At 47.8% G+C, this 20,002-nt stretch overlaps 1 protein-coding gene across 1 annotated transcript in view; it reads right to left on the reverse strand.

Moving 5' to 3' along the window:
- The window catches only part of FHAD1 (forkhead associated phosphopeptide binding domain 1), a 124,385-nt gene that overhangs the window by 83,367 nt on the left and 21,016 nt on the right, over positions 1-20,002 (reverse strand). The window contains exons 3-4 of the mRNA XM_078071797.1: positions 19,609-19,815; positions 3,845-4,112 (exon numbers count right to left, since the gene is read on the reverse strand). Of these exons, the coding sequence (XP_077927923.1) occupies positions 3,845-4,112; positions 19,609-19,815 (475 nt within the window). The remainder of the gene's footprint in view (positions 1-3,844; positions 4,113-19,608; positions 19,816-20,002) is intronic.

The raw sequence follows: 20,002 nt of genomic DNA on the forward strand, positions 1-20,002 counted from the left end.
GGATGGCAGGAGTGGGAGACAGAGGTGCTTTAAGAAGTTTCAAGGTACAACTATTTGCCAAATGGGAGAGAAGTTGCTTCAATATTTTAACAACTGTCTGGCTCTCCCGGAACTTATCAGATAATTATCAGTTCTCACCAGGGACATCATGTGTGTTCCTGCATTGTGTCTTTAGGATTTGGACTGCGTGCCTTTCATTGTGTGGTGGTCAGCCTCCAAGATGGCACCAATGGTTCTTATCTCCTGGTATCCACACCCTTGGATTGTCCTCTCCAACAGTGGATGGACTTTGCAATGGTCAGCTCAGCAGCCATGATGAAATACCATAGACTGCGCAGCTTAAGCAATGGAATGATATTCCTTACAGCCTGGAGGCTGGTAGTCCAAGGTCAAGATGCCATCAGGGTTGGTTTCTCCTGAGGCCTCTCTTCGTGGTTTGTAGACGGCTACTTTCTTTCTGTGTCTTCACATGGCCTTTCCTCCATGTGTAGGCATCCCTGGTCAGTGTGTCTGTCTGTTTCTCTTTCTCTTCTTATAAGGATCCCTGTGATGTGGTGGCAGGAAGTCTTGTAACACATTGCCTGTGGTGATGGGGAAAGTAGAAAATGTTCCTAATGAACTGGGTGATGGAGCTCAGGCAGAGTGCCACCTTACTCCTTTCTGGCACTTACTGTGAATGCAGGAGGGGACAGAGGCCAATGGAGGGACTGTTGAACCACAAGGAGCTGGGACTCGATTGGGCTTGAAGATTCCCTGCCTCTCCACGTGGCAAAAGAAATGCAAGACAGGTTCTGGGCAAAGGTCAAATCCAGGGCACTCTCAGGAAAACATGCTCCGAAGATGAAGCTGAGTGTAAGACTGTAATATCCTTTGTCAAGAATGCAGAACAATCTGAGCCAGTGTCTCAGAGAATGATCTGGGCAAAGCATGGGGCTTCTAAGAAGTGCTGTCCCTCCCACTCTTGGCAGAAGCCCAGGGCAGAGGAGTGCTTATGTCAAAGGAACATGTGGGCATGGCTTTTGCCTAGTTGGGTGAACCCCAATAAGGAACACTACCAATGTGGATTGAGGGAGGCAGAGACCCACAAAAGCAAAAGAAGCCAATGAACCCCACAAGTCTATAGGCAGGTAGCTGACTATAAAACTATGCAGTTGCAAACATGTGATGTCCTTCATGGAAAAGGTAGGAGGACTCAGAGGGCCCATCCAAGGAACCAGAGGGCAGAGGCGAGAGCCATGGAGGGTCATTTCTGGGCAAGAATAGGTCTAAGTCCTAATCAGGGAACTTCCAACATTTTCCTGGCTGGATTTCAGAATTGCTTTGGGCCAAGCACTCCTGTGTGTTTGTTTTTCCCTTTTGAACAGAAGGCGTGTCCACAGCAGTATGCTATGGGTGTCCCACCAGTGTATGTTGGGTGTGTGAGGGACAGACGACCCGTCTCTTTAGTTCAAAGGTCTTCAGATTGCTGGAAATGGTACTTGAGAAGCTGAACTTAAGGAACTACACCTAGTGAGCCTCATCTGCACCTGGACTTGATTTAGATGATGAGATTCTGGAATTTAGGCTGATGCTGGAATGGGGTCAGACTTTGGGGGAACTTGGGAGAGGGTGAGGGAGTGGTACAAGTGGGGGGGGTGAATCCTTGAGGACCAAAGGGCAGACTGTGGTAGCCAGCCTCTAAGATAGGGCTGCCAATAACACTTGCCTCCTGGTATTCAGGCCCATGGGCTGTCTTCTCCCAACCTGGATGGAGCTGACTTGGGTAATGACAGAGTAGCTTTGGAGGCTTGCCCTAAGAGATGTTGTAGTTTCCATCTTGCTTTCTTGGATCACTTGCTCAGGAAGAGCCATCTGCTATTCCATGAGGATTCTCCAGCAACTCTCTGGATAGGTCCCTATTGTGAGGACGTGGGGCCTCCTGCCAACAGCTATGTGAGTGCGCCATCTTGGAAGCAGATTCTCCAGCCCCCGTCAAGCCTTCAGAAGACTGCAGTCCTGGCCAACAGCTTACCTGCAACTTATAAGTGACCCTGAGCCACCCTGCTAAGCTGCTCCCAAATTCCTGACCCACAGAAACTGTATCAGATAATACATGTTTGGGGTTGTGTGTGTGTGTGTGTGTGTGTGTGTGTGTGTGTTTGCTTTAGGCCACTAAATTTTGGGAGAATTTGTCATGCAGCAGTTGATAACTTATATATGTTGCAGTTAATTTTACATCAAAAAGACAAAAACTGTTGAGCTCTGGTTACTGTTACATATATTAACATATTAAGGGGGAAGACTATAGATATGTGCAATTTATTTTGAAACATATCAAAAAATAAGATGGGTTAACGAATGGGTAGAAGGATGGTTAGAGAGATATGCAATAGAGTATAGCAAGGTGTTTTTTTTTTTTTAAAGATTTTATTTATTTATTTGACAGAGAGAGAGACAGCCTAAGAGGGAACACAAGCAGGGGGAGTGGGAGAGGAAGAAGCAGGCTCCTGGCTGAGCAGGGAGCCCGATGTGGGGCTCGATCCCAGGACCCTGGGACCATGACCTGAGCCGAAGGCAGACGCTTAACGACTGAGCCACCCAGGCGCCCCGAATATAGCAAAATGTTAATGATGCAATTAGGTAGGATGTTCTCTGTCAAATTCTTTTTACTTTGCTGTATGTTTGAAAACTTTCATATTTATAAAATATAGGGGGGAAATGGCTGAGTAATTTCATTTGCTGTTGATGGCACGTAAGGGTTCCTCTGATGATGAAGATGAAGATGAGGATGATATAACTGCATTTCATTTACTCCTCTGTTTGTATATTTCACAACAATAACTATTATTTGAATGGCTGAGGGAGGTGATTAGGTGAACGGTCCTGAGTGACACCAGTGGAGGATGAGAAGCCACAGACACAGCTGGGGACTCCGAGGGGTCTGGGGCTGGGATGCAGAGGAAAGAGAACGGGATCTTCACATCACAGGCATGGAGGAAACCGGAATCATGCCAGGGACTAAATCAAACTCGCTGGTGAGGCCAAGAGGACAGTGACAGGCAGGAAGTCCCCTCCTCAGATGCCATGAGACCTTCCGGGGAAGGGGTTGAGGAAAGGAAACCGGGAAGGCTGGTCCCCAGAGTGACCGGGCTGTGAGTGACAGCAACAGTGACTGAGATAACCAGCCTTCAATTTGACTGAAAAATGTTAGATTGGACTAGATTGAATATGTCACATCTGGGAGGTAATTTTCCTCAATAAGCCTCAGCCTCCTCTCACCTGTAAAATGATAATAAAATATTTAAAAACCTCCTAAGGCTGTTGTGGCCAAGGGGGATTTCAGGTGCCAATATTTCTGCACATGTGAGTCAAAGCTGTGAGTTTACAGTCCTGCTACACATTCATATATAAGCACACACACACACACACACACATACACACACACCCACATCCACCCACTCGCCACAGGGACACTGATGGGTGCCAGCGTGCAGAGCACGAAGTCTGAAGGGATATGCCCCAAAAAGTCAACAGGGGATATTGGGTGATGAGGGTGACAAATGGTCTTTAACTATTTTCTTACTTTCTCTTTATCCCTGATTTTTTTTTTAAATTTTTTAAGTAGGCTCCACCCTGGGCTTTTGCCAACGTGCGGCTTGAACCCACCACCCTGAGATCAAGACCTGAGCTGAGATCGAGAGTCGGATGCTCAACTGATGGAACCACCCAGGCACCCCTAACCCTGATTTTCTCACAATTAAATGTGTTCTACTTTTAGAATTGGAGAAAATAGGCAAAAATCAAGACCCACCCTTGTGGCTCTACGCCCATCCCCAAAGCCACCAGGGGAAGCGCGCATGAATACCTTGCTTGATGATGGGAGGCCTGTGAGTGCTATCCACCACAAAGGAGAACATCTTCCCACCAGCACTCACGGGCCGCTTGTGGGAGGCAGGCGGGACCATGGTGGGTCTGGGAAACCCCTGGGACCAGCTCCTCTGCACTGGTGGTGTCCAGATGCCTGGGCGGAAGGGCATCTGTGGTGGTGAGGGTGACTGTTTCGACTGCTGTGTGGCTCGAGGTGGCTGTGGTCTTGGCCAAGGTACCGAACCACTCATCCATGGGAAGGAGACCTGCAGGGGCAGACAAGAGGGTCAGAGGAGGTTCCGATCTGCCGGGGGGTGGTCTCCACTCTTGTCCCAGCCCTATAATTGCTGCCCTGGGGCTCACCTTATAAGTCTCTTCCCCCAGGAAGCCCTCCCAGACTCTCCCCAAGTTTGCACATTGCACACTGTCACACCACCATTAATTGGGGGCAGCCTTCATGCCAGGCATCCTGGCAAGAGGTTCACGTGCACTGCCCTATTTAATACACCCAACACTCTTCTGTCGTGAGACTGAGGCTGAGCAAGACCTCGTGACTTTCCAAGATCACAGATTTGCCGGTGAGCCTCTGAGCTGGTAGAATGTCACCTCTAAGAGAAGAGGGCTTTTTGTCTATCTTGCTCACCCCTGTATCCTCAGCACCTAGAATAAGTGCCTGGCACATACAGAGCAGGCCCTCGAATACTGGGTGAAAGAACGAGGGAACAGATCACTGAGATTCACACCCAGCTTTCTAGGACCCCCAGCCTGCTTTCTTTCCATCCATGCAGCCCATCTCTTGGGCACTTCTACGCCATCTGTCCTCCGAAGCCGAGAGCTCTGGGATGACAGGAATCCCAACTGTCTCATTAACCTTTGATCCTCAATGTCTACCACACCTGATTCTTGGGAGATGCTCCGTAAATATCTACCAAGGGAATGTTTCAGCATCTGACCCGTGGAAGATGTCTGCAGCCACTGTCATTGGGAAGCAAGCCCAACTCCATCTAACCTCGGCCAGGCCCCTAGAGGGGCTGACACCTGGCTTGTGCCTGGGTTTAATGCCTCTGTGGTGGCTTCTCCCTGTGTCTAGGGGTTAAACAGTGACACTGGGGCAGGCTGTCATTTATTGCTCTTTCCTTATCCATTCCTCACAATAGCCCTTCAGGTCTCCTGATTCCTACTTTACAAACCGAGGCTTGGTGAGGTTAAGGAATTTACTCAGGCTCAGGTCGTGGTGGGGAAGGAACTGGGATGGAGGTCTGATGACCCCTGTCTCTGTTTCTGTCTCTCAACCCTCACTCCCTTCTCTTGGCAGAAAAAACACACTAAGTTCAAATGTTTGTCAGGACCTATGTAGGGCCACACATCTATTCCCCTTGGCTCACATTTCTCCTTCTGTAGACTGGAGAGAATATGAGTTCAGAGGCACACAGAGAGAAACAGACACTTCCAAAATATGAGCACCAGCTTGCAGAGCTTCAGTTGGATTTTATTCAAGAGGAAGGCTCTCCCGCTCACTCAGGCTCCTGAACCAAGCTTTTGGTCCAGTCTTTCCCCAAAAAGTCAAGGATCCTGTGCGTTCCCTCTGAAGACTCTTTCTTGGAGACAGTGAGATCAGTGTTTGGGGGAAATCAAGCTCCAAGCTCCAACTGCCTGGAGACATCTGGCCCAGCATTCCTAACGTTGCTGGCTCACTTTACATCTGCTTCAGGAACAGACTTGGCAGGGTGCCGGGAATCTGTTACCTTCTGCGCAGTTTCGAATTTCTCTCCACTGTCAACATCTTAGTCTCTCCATCTGTGCCTTCCTCCTGTCTTCACTCTCCGCGGCCGAGGTGCCCTGCCCCTGCCCTGACTTCTCCATCCACCCTGTCCCTTCCCTTCCCCTCCTCTTGCCTCAGTCACTCCTATAACTTTTCCCGTCAGTTTAATAAATATTTATTGAACGAATGGGCCCAAGGAGACAAAGGGTAAATTCTAATGTGGTTTACCCCCAGCCTGCTGGAGAGCAAATCTAGAGGTTACTGGCAGGGGTGGAGGAACTCCCTCTCATGCTGGGGTCCTCAGGTAACCTGCTCACCGCTAACCAACTGCAAGGATGCTAGCAGGAGTGAACACACCGGGGGTCTCCAGTGCTCCACTTCCCTAGCGCTCAGGCCAGAACCCACTCGGGTCTTTTGGGAGATCCCCGGGGAATCCCCCACCCAATAGCCGAGCTCCTTATTGTGGGTGGGGCTACACACTCAGCCAATCACATCCCCTGGGCATCGTGATTGGTCCAGTAGTGGGGCATGTGATCCAATCAGAGGACCCGTGGGACCCGTGGGACCCGCGGGACCCGCGGCTGGACACCGGGATCTGGAAAGACCTCCCAGACTCGAGAATGTAGCCCCCGCGGATGAGGGAGTGGGGCCCAGGCACCGAGAGATGGAAGCTATTGCTGTTTTAATTTGGTAAATCACACATAACATAAAATTTGCCATCTTAACCATTTTTAAGTGCAGGGTTCAGGAGTGTTAAGGACACTCACATTGCTGGGAGACAGATCTTCAGAAAGTTTCCATCTTGCAAAACTGAAACGCTGTCCCCATGAAATAACACCTCCCCTTTTCCCCTCCCCCCAGCCCCTGGCACCCAGCATTCCACTTTCTGTCTCTATGAATTTGACTCTCTAGGTACCTCAGGTAAGCGGAATCACACAGCATTTGTCTTTTGGTGACTGGCTTATTTCACTGAGCAGCGGGTCCTCAAGGTTCATCCACATTGTAGCAGGTGTCAGAATTCCCTTCCTTTCTGTATACGTCACATTTTGTTTATCCATTCAGTGTCAGAGGGCACTTGGGTTGTTTCCACTCTGACTATTGTGACCATGCTGCTGTGAACGTGGACGTGCACGCGGGGAAGCTTGCTTTGAGCCCTGGCTTGGGTGCCCTGAGCTGCTCAGCCCCATGAGGCCAGCTGGAACAGCACAGAGCCCTAACCATAGGGCGTCTAAATGGGGAGGAGCCAGAGACTCCTGAATGCAGCAAAGCCTCCAGTCGGCTTTTTGGGTTCGAAAATAAAACTATAAAGCTTTTCGTTTTCTTTCTCAAGCTTGTTGATTGTGGATGGCTTTAGTTGGAAGGTTAAAGTTGATTTTTTCTGGTTTGCCTGCTTGCTCTATAATAGGGCAAGGTCAAGGTTTTCTCAGAAATTGCTGCCGGTAACTCTAAGGAAATAGGCAGGGGTAAAGCAAACACAGAAAGACTCACATTAAACAGCTGGTTCTGGGCTGTGCTCACATTAGAATGTACACAGAGGTTGGGGTCAAGGTCAGTTATCAACAAGTCTGTTTTTAGAAACTTTAGTTTAAAAATACATGCTAATGCCTTTTCTTGTTCTTTTTTCCCCCCCATTCTCTGACCCTATGGCATGCTGCATGGTTTTTTTTGTTTTGTTTTTGAGGGAGCATATGTGATGTTCACACTCTCTCTAAAATAGCAGGTTGTCAACCACCTGGATTAACCATGACACGCCCACTGCTGAATTTATATCAGCTTGAACAAACACCTGGCAATGATTTACTCAAGAAAACATAATCCATTTTTTTCAGATTATCTACTTGTTCTTTGTGTTATCTTTCCAGTATGTGCTTTTAGCCCTGTAAAAGGTGCAGGCTGAATGGGACACTCTAAAGTAATCAAGGTAGTTTGGATACAGGGTGCCTACAGGACACACACATTCTGCCAGGAAGCCCTGGAAGCTGGGTAGAAAGTGAAGTAGACCTTGCCCTTGGAGAGCCTGTCACAAGCTCTGTTATTTGTAATTGCCGATACTTCTATGACTATGAGCCACCATGTTGAGAAGGCACACGTGTGCTGGAGACTGTGTTGTGCACTGAACATGTGTGTTCTCATCTGATCGCCAGGATAATCTCGGAGGTGGGGAGGCATTTTTACCCCCATGTTGTGGATTAAGAAACTGAAGCTCAGAGAGGTTAAGTGACTTGCCCAAGGTCCCACAGCCAGGAAGAAGTGATGCTGTTTGACTCTAACACCGTGCTCTCAGAGCTTTGAGGTTATTCAAAGTCATGATTTTATACCTGCTTTCTATACCCACGAAAGGGTCTTAAACGATTGGTTAGTGAGGAATAGGAGATTTTCTGAGTTATAAGAAAGAAAATAAGAAAGAAACAGTGTGAAGAACCACAAGATGTTGCAAGGGGTACTTGGAAACAGGATTTTCTAGGAACACTGACAACTCTTTTATGGAAGTGTTATTCATATGGCACGCGCTGGATGTGACTCAGAGGACACCAGCCTCCACCCAAGCAGGACGGGGGCATATCCTCTGTACCAGGGGTGTGCTGGGGCCAGCCGCTACCAGCTCGTGAGAGCCAGTTACTAAATGCCCAGGAGTTTCTTTTTTTTTTTTTCTAAAGATTTTATTTATTTGACAGAGAGAGACACAGTGAGAGAGGGAACACAAGCAGGGGGAGTGGGAGAGGGAGAAGCAGGCTTCCCGCCAAGCAGGGAGCCCGATGCGGGGCTCGATCCCAGGACCCTGGGATCATGACCTGAGCCGAAGGCAGACGCTTAATGACTGAGCCACCCAGGTGCCCCGCCCACGAGTTTCTTGAGCTGGTTGAGAGACACAGCCATTAATAAAAATCAAATTACATAAACATACAATTAAATGATATTAGAAACAAAGGTAACAGATAGTTAGAACTCACCCTTCCTAATTATTTTACTATATTTTATTATTATTTATGCTCTTGAGGTTATTTAACTCTACATATGTGTGCGTTACCGCTCGTCTCTCTGCATCTCTGTATTCAGTGAGGTCTCACTGGTCGCTTGACAATGGCCTTGATGGAAGTATTTATACCACAGAAATCAGGACATACTGTAAATCAGAGCTTGATCTTTTTTGTTTTGCTGATCGTCTACACTTAAGGAGGTTCTGGCGAAAATGTTAACAATGTAAATTACATAAAAGCATGTATGTCTAGAGCCATTAAATTATGAGTAGCATGTAAAATTGGCGAAATAGTTCTCGAGGAAGTATTCAAAAACTATTATCTGGTACAGCAAAGAGGCCACTGATAAACACGTGAAGTTCCAACATACATCTTCCTTGTTTCACTTTTGTCTTACTCGTGGATGCAAACAAAGATATCCACCCACGTTCAGGTTGGGAACCCACTCTCTCGTCAGTCATGAAGGTAAGTTGGCTGTGGGTGTGAGCATTCAGCCCGTCAGTGAAAGTGCTCTGGGAGAGTCGATTGGCTATATGCAACTTACGATAAAGAGCAGTGTATATTTTATTATTATTTGTAGAGAATGTGTTACACATTCTCTCCATCAGTAAGGCTTACACTCTATGTGCATACTTTACTTTTTCCAGAGAGCTGGTTGGTAAACATCTTCCAGCGGAGCATGGCTGTGCCCAGCACCCCGAACCGTGCCTGGGACGTGCTGCGGGTGTCAGCTGGCTGAACTGAATGGGACAACTGGCAAACAGAGCACAAGTAAAGAGGCCTTTGGCTGATTCTGGAGGTGGGGTGGGGAAAATACACCACAAGCCTGGCTCATCTTATAATAGTGGAAAGTAAGGAGGTCCTCCAAAGCCAAGGGTGGGGACCTGTCAAGGGACATGGCAACCAACCTCAAAGAGCTCCCAGTGGCCAAGGCTGGAGTTATTTGAGCGGCAAGACAGATAACGTAGTATTGGATCATAACCCAAAGTATACACGGAATATACACAAGTTCATACTGATATAAATACATGATTCAGCAAATACATAAACAGGGAAGGAGAGACAATCTTCCTTACAGAAGAATTTAGCATATGTAGATAGGCCCCCCTCCAGGAGGTGGAGCTTGATTCCCACTGTCTGCTCCTTCCTCCCCTCTCCTTTGGGGTGGGCTATACACATGACCTGCTTCCAAAGACTAGAGTACGAAAGGGGAGAAGTAGTAACTTTCTAGTGGAGAAACCTGGCAAAGACCAGCTTAGCCAAGTGAAGAAGTTAACATCCCCAGGGATGTCGTGTGGATATTGGGTCCCCCCTGATATGTGACAAGGACACTTCACCTTTGTGGCATGTTTTCTGAAAACCATAACCCCAATCTAATAAGAGAAGAGGATCAGGCAAATCAGATATGAACACAATGCAATCCAATCAGGTATCCTGGAGAATGACCCCTGGTCAGTATTCCTCAAGACTATTGAGGTCATGAAAGACAGACCAAGAAATTGTCCCAGACCAGAGGAGGTTAAGAAGACATAGTGATGAAAGGCAGCGTGGTGCCCTGTGTTAGGTCATGGAGCCTGAAGTTCAGTTAATAATCGTGGGCCAATGTTGGTGTCTTGGTTTGGAAAACTCTACTATGGTCATGTAAAATGCTTAAAATGGGGGAAATGGAGGGAGAGGTATACAAGAACTCTCTATACTATCATTACAACTTTTATGTAAATCTAGAAATTATTCCAAAATGAAAATGTTATTTCCTTGGCTGGGGGCGGGGGGCGGGGAAGAAAGGCTTTGAGTTACCAGGAGAAAACCCTACAAAATCCTTATGCAACTACTAATGTAGCTGACTCATGGGAGAGTTCTCTGGGACTGCTTCCAGCCCCAGAAGTTTACAAAATAAAGTTTACTAAACTTTACTCTTGTAGCTACACAACTGTAATGACTGGAAGGGGTGAAGGTGGAAAACAGTCACACTGACCACAGCAAGGAGGCTCAACTGGATAGACTAGAAAACACAGACGTTAGCGCCCACAGCCAGCAGGGGGCACTATTTGGCACGAGGGCCAACAGACTTCCCTACCTCAGCAGCTCCTGGGCTGTTGCACTAACTCCAAGTGGGGTAATAATTCTAAGTCCCCTAGAAAAGGAGAAATTGTGTCCAAGACTTTCAGTGTGAGAAATCAGGATTATGCATTTGGAACAGGGACGTGACAGGTTATATATAATTTTTGGAGCTTCAGAAAGGCGGTCTGTTTGAGCGGTTCATAAGAATCATTCATTTGGATTTTTACCAGCTGGGTTAAAAAGGAGATCTGGCCCATTGAATTTCTCCATTGTCTGTAAGTCTTCTAGCCTAGAGTTTTCCCTTTCTTTTCTTTTTTTTAAGATTTTATTTATTTATTTGACAGAGAGAGAGGGAAAGCAGGGGAGGGGGAGAAGCAGAGGGACAAGCAGACTCCCCACTGAGCAGGGAGCCTGACATGAGGCTCAATCCAGGACCCTGAGATCATGACCTGAGCTGAAGGCAGATGCTTAACCGACTGAGCCACCCAGACGCCTCCAGTTTTCCCTTTCACGTTCTAACTAGCTTCCTGGTCAGTCCACAAAATGGGAAATAAGAGTCTAATGAGAAAAGATCCAGATTTTTGCAAATAGCCTCTTCTACCCCTAGATGAGGTCTATTTCAGGTCAGTCTTGCCAGATTGAGACTGAAGGGGTCAAAGAATGATTGATCTCCCACTAAGTTGAGAAAAGAGAAGCAGCAAGGTGGTTCTAGTGTGATCATAGAGTGTGAGCTTCCAGAGGACGCCGTAAGCAGCCACGGTCGGTCCCTTGTTTCCTGGGCTGGGTTGTTTTGCCTGGATGCTAAGGCTTCACCTGCGCATTTCCCTCTGCGTCCCCGCCCTGCCCTCCGATGTCATCTGGGTGGCCTGTAGACATCTGATGACAACACAGACCTCAAGAGTCCTTTTGTGTGAGTTTTTGCTGAGGACACCTCCTGAGGCGTGTGCTGCTCAGGCCCTACACGCCACTGGCCTCAGAAGATCTCCTCCGACAAGAAACACCTGGCCTCAGGGCACCTCATCACATCAGCAGGTCCCCACACCTACGAGATCAGGTTGGGGATGACAAAGCTTGCCTAGCAAGAGGTTTGTTCTGAAGAGCTCTCTGGTCCATTTGGTCACTGGTCCCTCAAGCCTGGGGACAGGCAAAGCCACATCTTCTCAAGAATGGAATCTATGCAAAGGTGCCATGAAGATGGAAATGCCACCCTTCTCCAGGATGGACCAATAAGCCCCCAACTCCATGAGCTTCTCATCACACCCATTCACCAGAGGAGATGAATGAGCTACTCTGCTTCTTTGGGGATTGGCTTGGGGCTTTTCCAATGGAAAAGTGGATTGTTTCTCATTTTCTTCCCTCTTCCCCCAAATTCCTACTCTCAATCCTGTTAGGAAGGTTCGGTTGAGGCAGGGGGAATGCTTCCTGATGTCACGGACATCTGGAGTTTCTTTGTTTGTTTTGCCTACCCTGCATCCATTTCTCCATCTTCTGGATGGGCACCTTAATTTTTGTGGAGCAGACAGCCTGCTCCCCCCCACTTTTGGTCCATGTAATTCTGGTGGGGCTGATCCCTTCTGCTCCAGGGGAGAGACCATGACCCAGGCCTGGCAATCAGAGCATTCCTTGTCCCTGGCCTCAGTGATTGGTTCAGGGATAGGCATGTGGTCCAAGTCAAGCTAATTAAGAAATTTCTACTTTTCTTGGAACTGCTAAATTTAGAGGGTGCTGGGGATGCTGGCCACCACCTCACTACAGGTAAGGCAAGGGACTGCCTGAGATTGTGAAGCTAGATGAAAAAGACAGATTCCTGACCATTGTTTGGGCACCTGGATCCAGCTGGGCCTGAAGCTGGTACTTTTGGCCTTTTCAGTTACATGAGCTCCTCCCGCCCACCCCCCGCCCCACGCCTTAGGCTGTTTGAGTTGGGTTTCTGACACTTGCAAACAATAAAATTTCCTGGAAAATATGCTTATTGAGACTTTAGCACAAGCATCAGGATGTAGTCAGAATGAGAGGTGTTACGCAGGTTATGATATACTCAAATACAACCCACCAGATCGTAAACAGGCACCACATTTATCTTTAAACTTGTAAAAATAAAGCAGTGGCCCAGAGAAGAAGTGATTTAAGACCAAGGAACCAACCATAAGACCAGTAGTGAAACATCACATAGAGAAACTTTGAAAAATAAATAGTTCTCTAGCTACAGCGGACTTCAGACTACAAATCCCAAATATCTTTTCAAAGTTATACCAGGAACAACATTCCAAGTTTTAAAAGAAAACTTTCCAATTGAAGAAACAGTAAAATGTATAATATGCATCTGTTGTATATATTATATATTAACGTCTAGGATATCTATCAGATATGTCTCAATGTGATTATATTATGACATGTGCAAATGCATATATATAATGTATCTACATATTTAGAACCACATATTTCCAGCTTTTTCAAAAAAGATGTGGTGAAAAGATTGTTCAAATCTATTTTTTCAGCTTGCCTATTTTTTTCTTATTCCTCAGTTAACCAAGTAAAAGCAATTGAGAAGCACAGTTTCTGGAACACAGGAGGGCTCGGGCTGGGCTAGCTCCTTCTCCCTGTCCTCACCTCCATTTTCAGCTCTTCTTTCAGAAAACTAAGGAAAAGAGGAGAGTCGGTGGAGCATGGGGTTATAAACAGAGGCTGGTCAATGTTTCCCGTAGAGCCAGACAGTAGATGTTTCCAGCTTTGTGTGCCGCATGCTCTGCCCAGCTAATTCTGCCGCCGTAGCAGGACAGCGGACTTAGCTACGCCGACATGAACAGGATGGCTGGTTTCCCATAAAACTTTATTTACAGAAACAGGTGATGGCCTGGATTTGGCCTGTGGGCTGTAGTTTGCCAACCTCTGGTTAGGAGCGTGGGATTCAGCATTACACAGAATCAGGTGCTGCTCCCTCTTTGTCCCTGACCATCTGTGTGACCCTGACGAATGTGTTCGTTTTGTGCCTCATCTGAAAAATCAGGATGGTAACAGCTACTTCTTAGTTGGTGAGAAGTGAAAGAGATAGCGCATGTACCACGCTTAGAGTACTTCCTGGTACGTGGTACGTGCACACCGAACAGTAGCCATCAGACATTATCATCAGCAGCAAAGAGGAAAAAGAAAGGGTGTGGCTGGATTTGCCCAGGAGCTGCAGCAATATCCGGGTAAAAAGTTAGTGGAGGCAAATAAGGAAGCCAATAAGTGCAATTGCATTTTCTTCTGCTATTGGTGGCTTTCGTTTTTACTGCCATGATACATCTTCCCCATCAGCAGGTGCAATTGCAGGCTGGCCTGGGGCCCCCAGGACGTGCCTTGACCGCCCTGCAGTGAAGGACCTGCCTGAGCTCTCGCAGCACCATGGGGCTCCAGGTGCCCCACTGTTAGGAAAAGCCCCTAGACCCCTAGGGACTCAGGAGAGCAGCCTTTCAATCCCAGCGCTGGCTGTAACCAATACATAACCTTGAGGAAGTCGCAGGAAATCTTTGAGCACCATTTACACAATGATAGGGTGGTCCCAATGACCTCTACAGAAATTCTGAAGGGAGAAGGGGGACCTGTGATTAATGAGTATCTCCTTGGCAGAAACTGGAAACAAAAGCTTAGAGAGGTGACATAAGTTGTAGCTGGAATTTGAACTTGGGTCTATCGAACTCCAAAGCGCTTGCTTTCTTCACTGTATCTGCAGAGCTTCCCCATCACAGCGGCAAGCAGCAAGGGGTGCTGGGCTGATAGAGGTGCTCTTTGTGTCGGGTGGGATGTCATGACGTTGCAGGAAGGACGAAGGAGGTATCCAGGTCACATGGGACAGTGTGGCTGGACTGGGAACAGGGCCAAGCAGCTAAAGGGAAGGGTAGTCATGTTTACCACTGTGGGGCCCCCCACTGGCCCCTGTGGGCAAGGGTAGCCCAGAGCCCGATCTGGGGTGGTTGCTGATGGGGCCATGCACGGGGCAAGGAAAACCGCTGCCAAGGGCTGTCAACCCATTCATGAAACAACTGTACACATCACTTGGGACGTCTGGCTTCCTTTCTTCCTTCTGCACATTTCCCTTAGACTTGCCATATTTCAGAACAGAGAAAGACCCGATTTATAGATTTGGGTGAGGTGGGTTTCCTTGCCCCTCTGCTTGATCAGAATACCACTACCATGAATAGGACAGCTTGTTTCCACACCTCCCTTCCCAGAGATCAGAAAGCACTCCAAAAGGCAACCACAGACAAAAGCCACAATATGGCAGGCATGTCCGGATGTGACTTCAATTGCCCATGCCTCGTGCTGAAGCAGAGACTCTGTTATTACTTAACTGTTTTTTGGGGGGCATTGCAAATGTCCCTGCAGCTCATGTCCTGCCTAGCTGGGGTGGGGGGATGGCGCCCTCCACATGGACTCTGATGTGAATGGTGACTCTGGAGTTGTGCAACATGGCGGCCCTACGTTAGACTTCGGCGGAAGAACTATGATTTACAAAGCATGTTCCCGGACATATCCCCGGGGGCAGGTGCCAATGTATTTTGTCAACCAAGAGGGGTTTTGGGGGGTATTTTTTCATCTTGGATGTCGTCCCACAGGTAATTTATATGGACATGTATCCATCTGCTGGCTGGGGAGGTTTTGGGGGTCCTTCCTGTCCTGTCTAACTCCCAGAAGAGGCATCCTGGCCGCTAACATGCTTATTTGCTTGGTTCTAAAGCTGAGAGTTACCATGACCTTGTCAGAGGGGCTGGACGCCAGGCCAAGCGATTTACATACATTACGAACTTAACGCCACAGTAACTTCATGCGGTAGGGACCGGTAGTGCCCCGAGTTTACAGCAGCAGGAACCAAGCTGTGAGAGTGGGGTGACTTGTGCATGAGCCCATGGCGTAAGCGCAGGGCTGGGACTGTGCTCGAGGCAGCCTGACCAGGACACACACTCTCCCCACCGTGACATCTGCTAATACATGTAGCTCCCCGACCTCCCACCACCCTCCACCCCCATCCCCAAGGAAAGGCGGTCACATCCCTTCTGATTGGTATGGTCACCACAAAGCCTGAAATAAATGTTTTCATTTGGGAACTCTGTCAGGAAGAGAATAGCTCTGATCATGCCCATCCCTTTTGACATCATGATGATCCTCCTTGAAAACTCTACCTCAGGGGGAAACACAGTGCCCTCACCTGGGACCCAAAAAACCAGCCAGAAACAAGAGTATGCAGCAATCAGGATGGCCACAAATTTCCTAGAAAAGCTGGACCTCAAAGTATTTAATGAGAGATGCCCTTCATTACCTCCTCTTCCTTCCTTCCCTCCTTCCTTCCTTCCTTCCTTCCTACCGCCCTACCTTCCTTCCGTCCTTCCAGTCCATAAGCCTACCCTCACTCAGGCCCTGCAGAGGACCCCTCCATTACTAAGAGCTCAGAGGATGCTTGCATGAAAGTCTCTCAATCTAGGAATGCCCTGAGCAGAGAGCACTTTGGGGAGGATGGAGGAGGGAGAGCCTGCAGGGAAAGGTGGCTCCCTGGGAAAGCCCAGGCTGCTATAAGCGCCCTGGGCACAGGCCTGCAGAACATTTGTGCAGCTGATTGCAGTCACTTGAGGGAATGAAGCGGGACGCAAATGCTTATAGAAATAAGAATGAAAAAAATGTGTGTATATTCAAGTGCCCACAAAAGTGTGCTTTGCTGTCTTTGGAAACCAGTCGGGGATACTGCTCTGGCTAGCATTAGATTAAATGGTTTTCTTCCCTCTGTTCCCCACAAGTGGGGACAGAGATGAATTCTGCATTGACCAGCTGTGTGATGCTGGGAAAATCACTTAACTTCTCTGAGTTTTGGATTCTTTGTCTGTAAGATGGGGATCATGAGAGAACCCACCTCGTAGGTTGTTGTGAGTGTTAAATAAGGGAGAGCAGGCAAATTGCTTAGCACAGTGTCGTTCATATCCGTAACTCCTGCTACTCCACTGATTTCTCTTTTTACCAAGCGTCCTCTCCTTCTGTAGTCGAGGTTCGAGGTCGTCATCATTGTTTCTTACACTTATATCAGAAACACCTCGTAAAATGAAGTACCCCTTCCATACTTAGACACCTGTGTGCATGACACCCTTATTCACAACAGCCAGAAGGTGGGAACAACTATCGATGGATGAATGGCTCAATGAAATGTGGTGTAGACCCACGACGGAATATTACTCAGCTCAAAAGCATCCCTTTACTCAAAAAGGAAGGGGATTCTGACACCTGCTACAACATGTATGCACCTTGAGGACATGATACTACATAAGTGGAGCGAGACAGTCACAAAGGGACAAACACTGTTAGATTCCACTTACACGAGGTGCCCGGAGAGGTCAAATTCAGAGAGACAGAAAGAATGGTGGCTGGGGGCGGAAGGAGGAGGGAGTTTTTATTTAATGGGCACCAAGTTTCAGTTTGGGAAGATGAACAGAGTTCTGGACACTGCTGTAGAACCATGCGAATGTAATGGCGTGGAACTCTATACTTAAAAACGGTTACGATGGTGAATATTTTCAGTATTTGGCCACAATCTTTAAAATTAAAAATTAAAAACAAACAAAAAAACCTAAGTACCTCCAAGGTTGTTTTTTTTTTTTTTTTAAAGACTTTATTTATTTATTTGACAGAGAGAGAGACACAGCGAGAGAGAGAACACAAGCAAGGGGAGTGGGAGAGGGAGAAGCAAGCTTCCCGCGGAGCAGGGAGCCCGACGCGGGGCTCGATCCCAGGACCCTGGGATCATGACCTGAGCCGAAGGCAGTCGCTTAACCAACTGAGCCACCCAGGCGCCCATAAAGCTATTTCTTAAAAAAGCAGCACAGTTTTCCATATACGAACGAACTCCTTGTAGTTTTTTCAAACAATGCCCCCTTTTGATGGATATTTAAGTTTCAATTTTTGTGTCCCTATAAATAATATTTCCATAAATATCTTCATATGAAAAAAATGCAAACACTGTTGGTCTTTCCCCTGCTGGCAAGCCACAAAATAAGAATTTCCCAGGCAGGGCTTTCTGGGAACCTGTAATTTTGTTGAACATTCCAGAAACATTCTTATAATCAAACATATTTGAGAAACATTGACTCAAACTTCACAAACTTGGATTTATAGGCTTGGGGTTTGAAACTCCATTTTCTCTGGTTCAGAAAAAAAATCTGTAAATGCTCTATACAAGGGATTCCATATTTAGGCTTCCCTTCTGTTGGGGGTACATCGGAATCACCAAGGAGCCTGTGAGAATGCATATTCCCCAATGCAGGCCCCACTCCCAGGGAGGCTGTGTAGGGTCGCCAGATTTAACATAAATAAATACGTAGATTAAAAAAATATATATAAATGAAATATAGAGTATCCAATTAACTCCGAATTTCAGACAAATACTAAATAATTTTTTTAGCATAAGTGATCCCTTGCAATATTTGGGACATACTTATACTAAAAGATTATTTGTTGTTTCTCTGAAATTCAGATTTAACTGGGTGTCCTGTGTTTTTTCTGGCAACCTTAAGTATGAGTCCTTGGGCCTCAATGAGGCCCAGGGATCTGCATTGTTGGTCTGCTCCCCACAGGGTTCTGATGTGGGTGTGTGTGTGGGGGGGTCCTTATTATCCATGTTGAGATCTCTTGATCAGGTCAACACCTTCTGGGTCAGGAGCCCTGCCACTTCAGTGCTGCCCCAGGACCCTGGTGCATTCCATGAGCAAACATACTTTAATGGTCTAAGGAGGATAAGGCAGCTGAGCAGCAGCTGAAAAATCTGCCTGCCCCACATCTTCAAAGCCAAATGTGATGGATGTGGCATCATGACCCACGCAACCTGAGGGACGCCGTCCATCTTCCTGGGGTGCACAGTTAGGGCTGCCTGTGGGCTCAAAACCCCAGGAGTCTGTCTAGATCCTCTAAATTTGATTTATTTATACCCAGCCTTGTCCCAGAAAGGATTTTAAGCCTTGGAGGCCTCAGTCCATGTAGCGTTCTTGGGGGGCGGTGAGTAAGATAAAGATGCCGTCTCTCTTGGACACACGTGACAGATGTTAATTGTGTGCTCACCGTGAACGGGCACCATGCTAGTTTTACAATTATAATCATCTCTTTCCACCCTCAAGGTGAGCCTGCAAGGTAATTGCTGTCATTGGCCCCATTTTATAGAGGAAGAAAAGGAAGAAACGGGAGGTTCTGGGGGGTCCAGAGGCTTGCTCAGGAGCGCATGAGATATGCGAGTGGCAGAGCTGGGATTCTGACCAAAGCCTGAGCCACTAACCAGCCCCCCGCGCCCCCTGCCCCACCTGGCCCCAGCCTGCCTCCCCCGTGAACGGTGTGTTCCTTGGGACTGAGCTTTAATGAGGAAGTTTTGTATTGCATTTTGCTTAAACTGGGGCCATATTTTAGGTCAGGATCCCAAGGATGTTTCTGATCGGGGGTATGACAAGAGGGGCCATGTGCTGACTCCCTGCCGGGGGCGGACACTGACTTTCACGCTTTACAGATAGATACCCTCTCAATGCCGTGCAGCATCGGAAGCCCGAGACCCGGGCATATAAAGAACCCTGGCTGAGGTCACAAAGCAAGGAAGCTGCAGAGTACTGATCTGCCTAAAAAGAAGCATCCATTTCTGAGTTTTCAAAAGGACACGCCTGCTTTCCTCTTGCCCTAACCAAGCTTTGCATTTCCAGGAAAACGCTATGGTTCGGGGTTCGCCCCTGTACAACTCTTACACGTCATTCCAGGAAATGCCCAGAAGAGGGCGCTAGGACGCACACCCCACCAGGATCCGGCGGGATTGGCGTGAACCTTGCAAGGTCGGGTGGGTCAATGTCACTTGTGTGCACAGCATGAAATCCGGGTGGCACGTTCTGGACAAGCACCACCCTTTGGATGCACAAAAGGCAACAGGACATGGCGCCTCTGGCCCCCTACCCTGCAAGGGCATGGACTCACCGAGGGTGGGTTTTCGATGACCAGTTCGTAGGTCAGCCCTCCAGACCCAAATCTCAGGACGTCTCCGGCTAGCAGCTTCACGGCCACATTCTGAATGTGGCACTCGTTGACGAAGGTGCCGTTTCGGGAATTGAAGTCCTGGAGAACAAAGCTGTCCTCGGCCTCATTATATTCAATAAGTGCATGATGGTTGTCGATGTCAGCAGACTGAAATACAGAAGGAAGACAGCTGTAACCAGGGCCCCAACATCTACTAGTGAGCACTGGGTACCGGAAGGTGCTAAGTCCCTCGCCTGGCCAGCTGGTCACCACAACCCTCATTTAAAAATGATAACGCTTGGCCTCTGGGCTGGGCATGGAGCCTGCTTAAGATACTCTGCCTCTCCTCGGTCTG

The sequence above is a fragment of the Halichoerus grypus genome, chromosome 5, assembly GCF_964656455.1.
Source record: "Halichoerus grypus chromosome 5, mHalGry1.hap1.1, whole genome shotgun sequence".
NCBI classification, from domain to species: Eukaryota; Metazoa; Chordata; class Mammalia; order Carnivora; family Phocidae; genus Halichoerus; species Halichoerus grypus.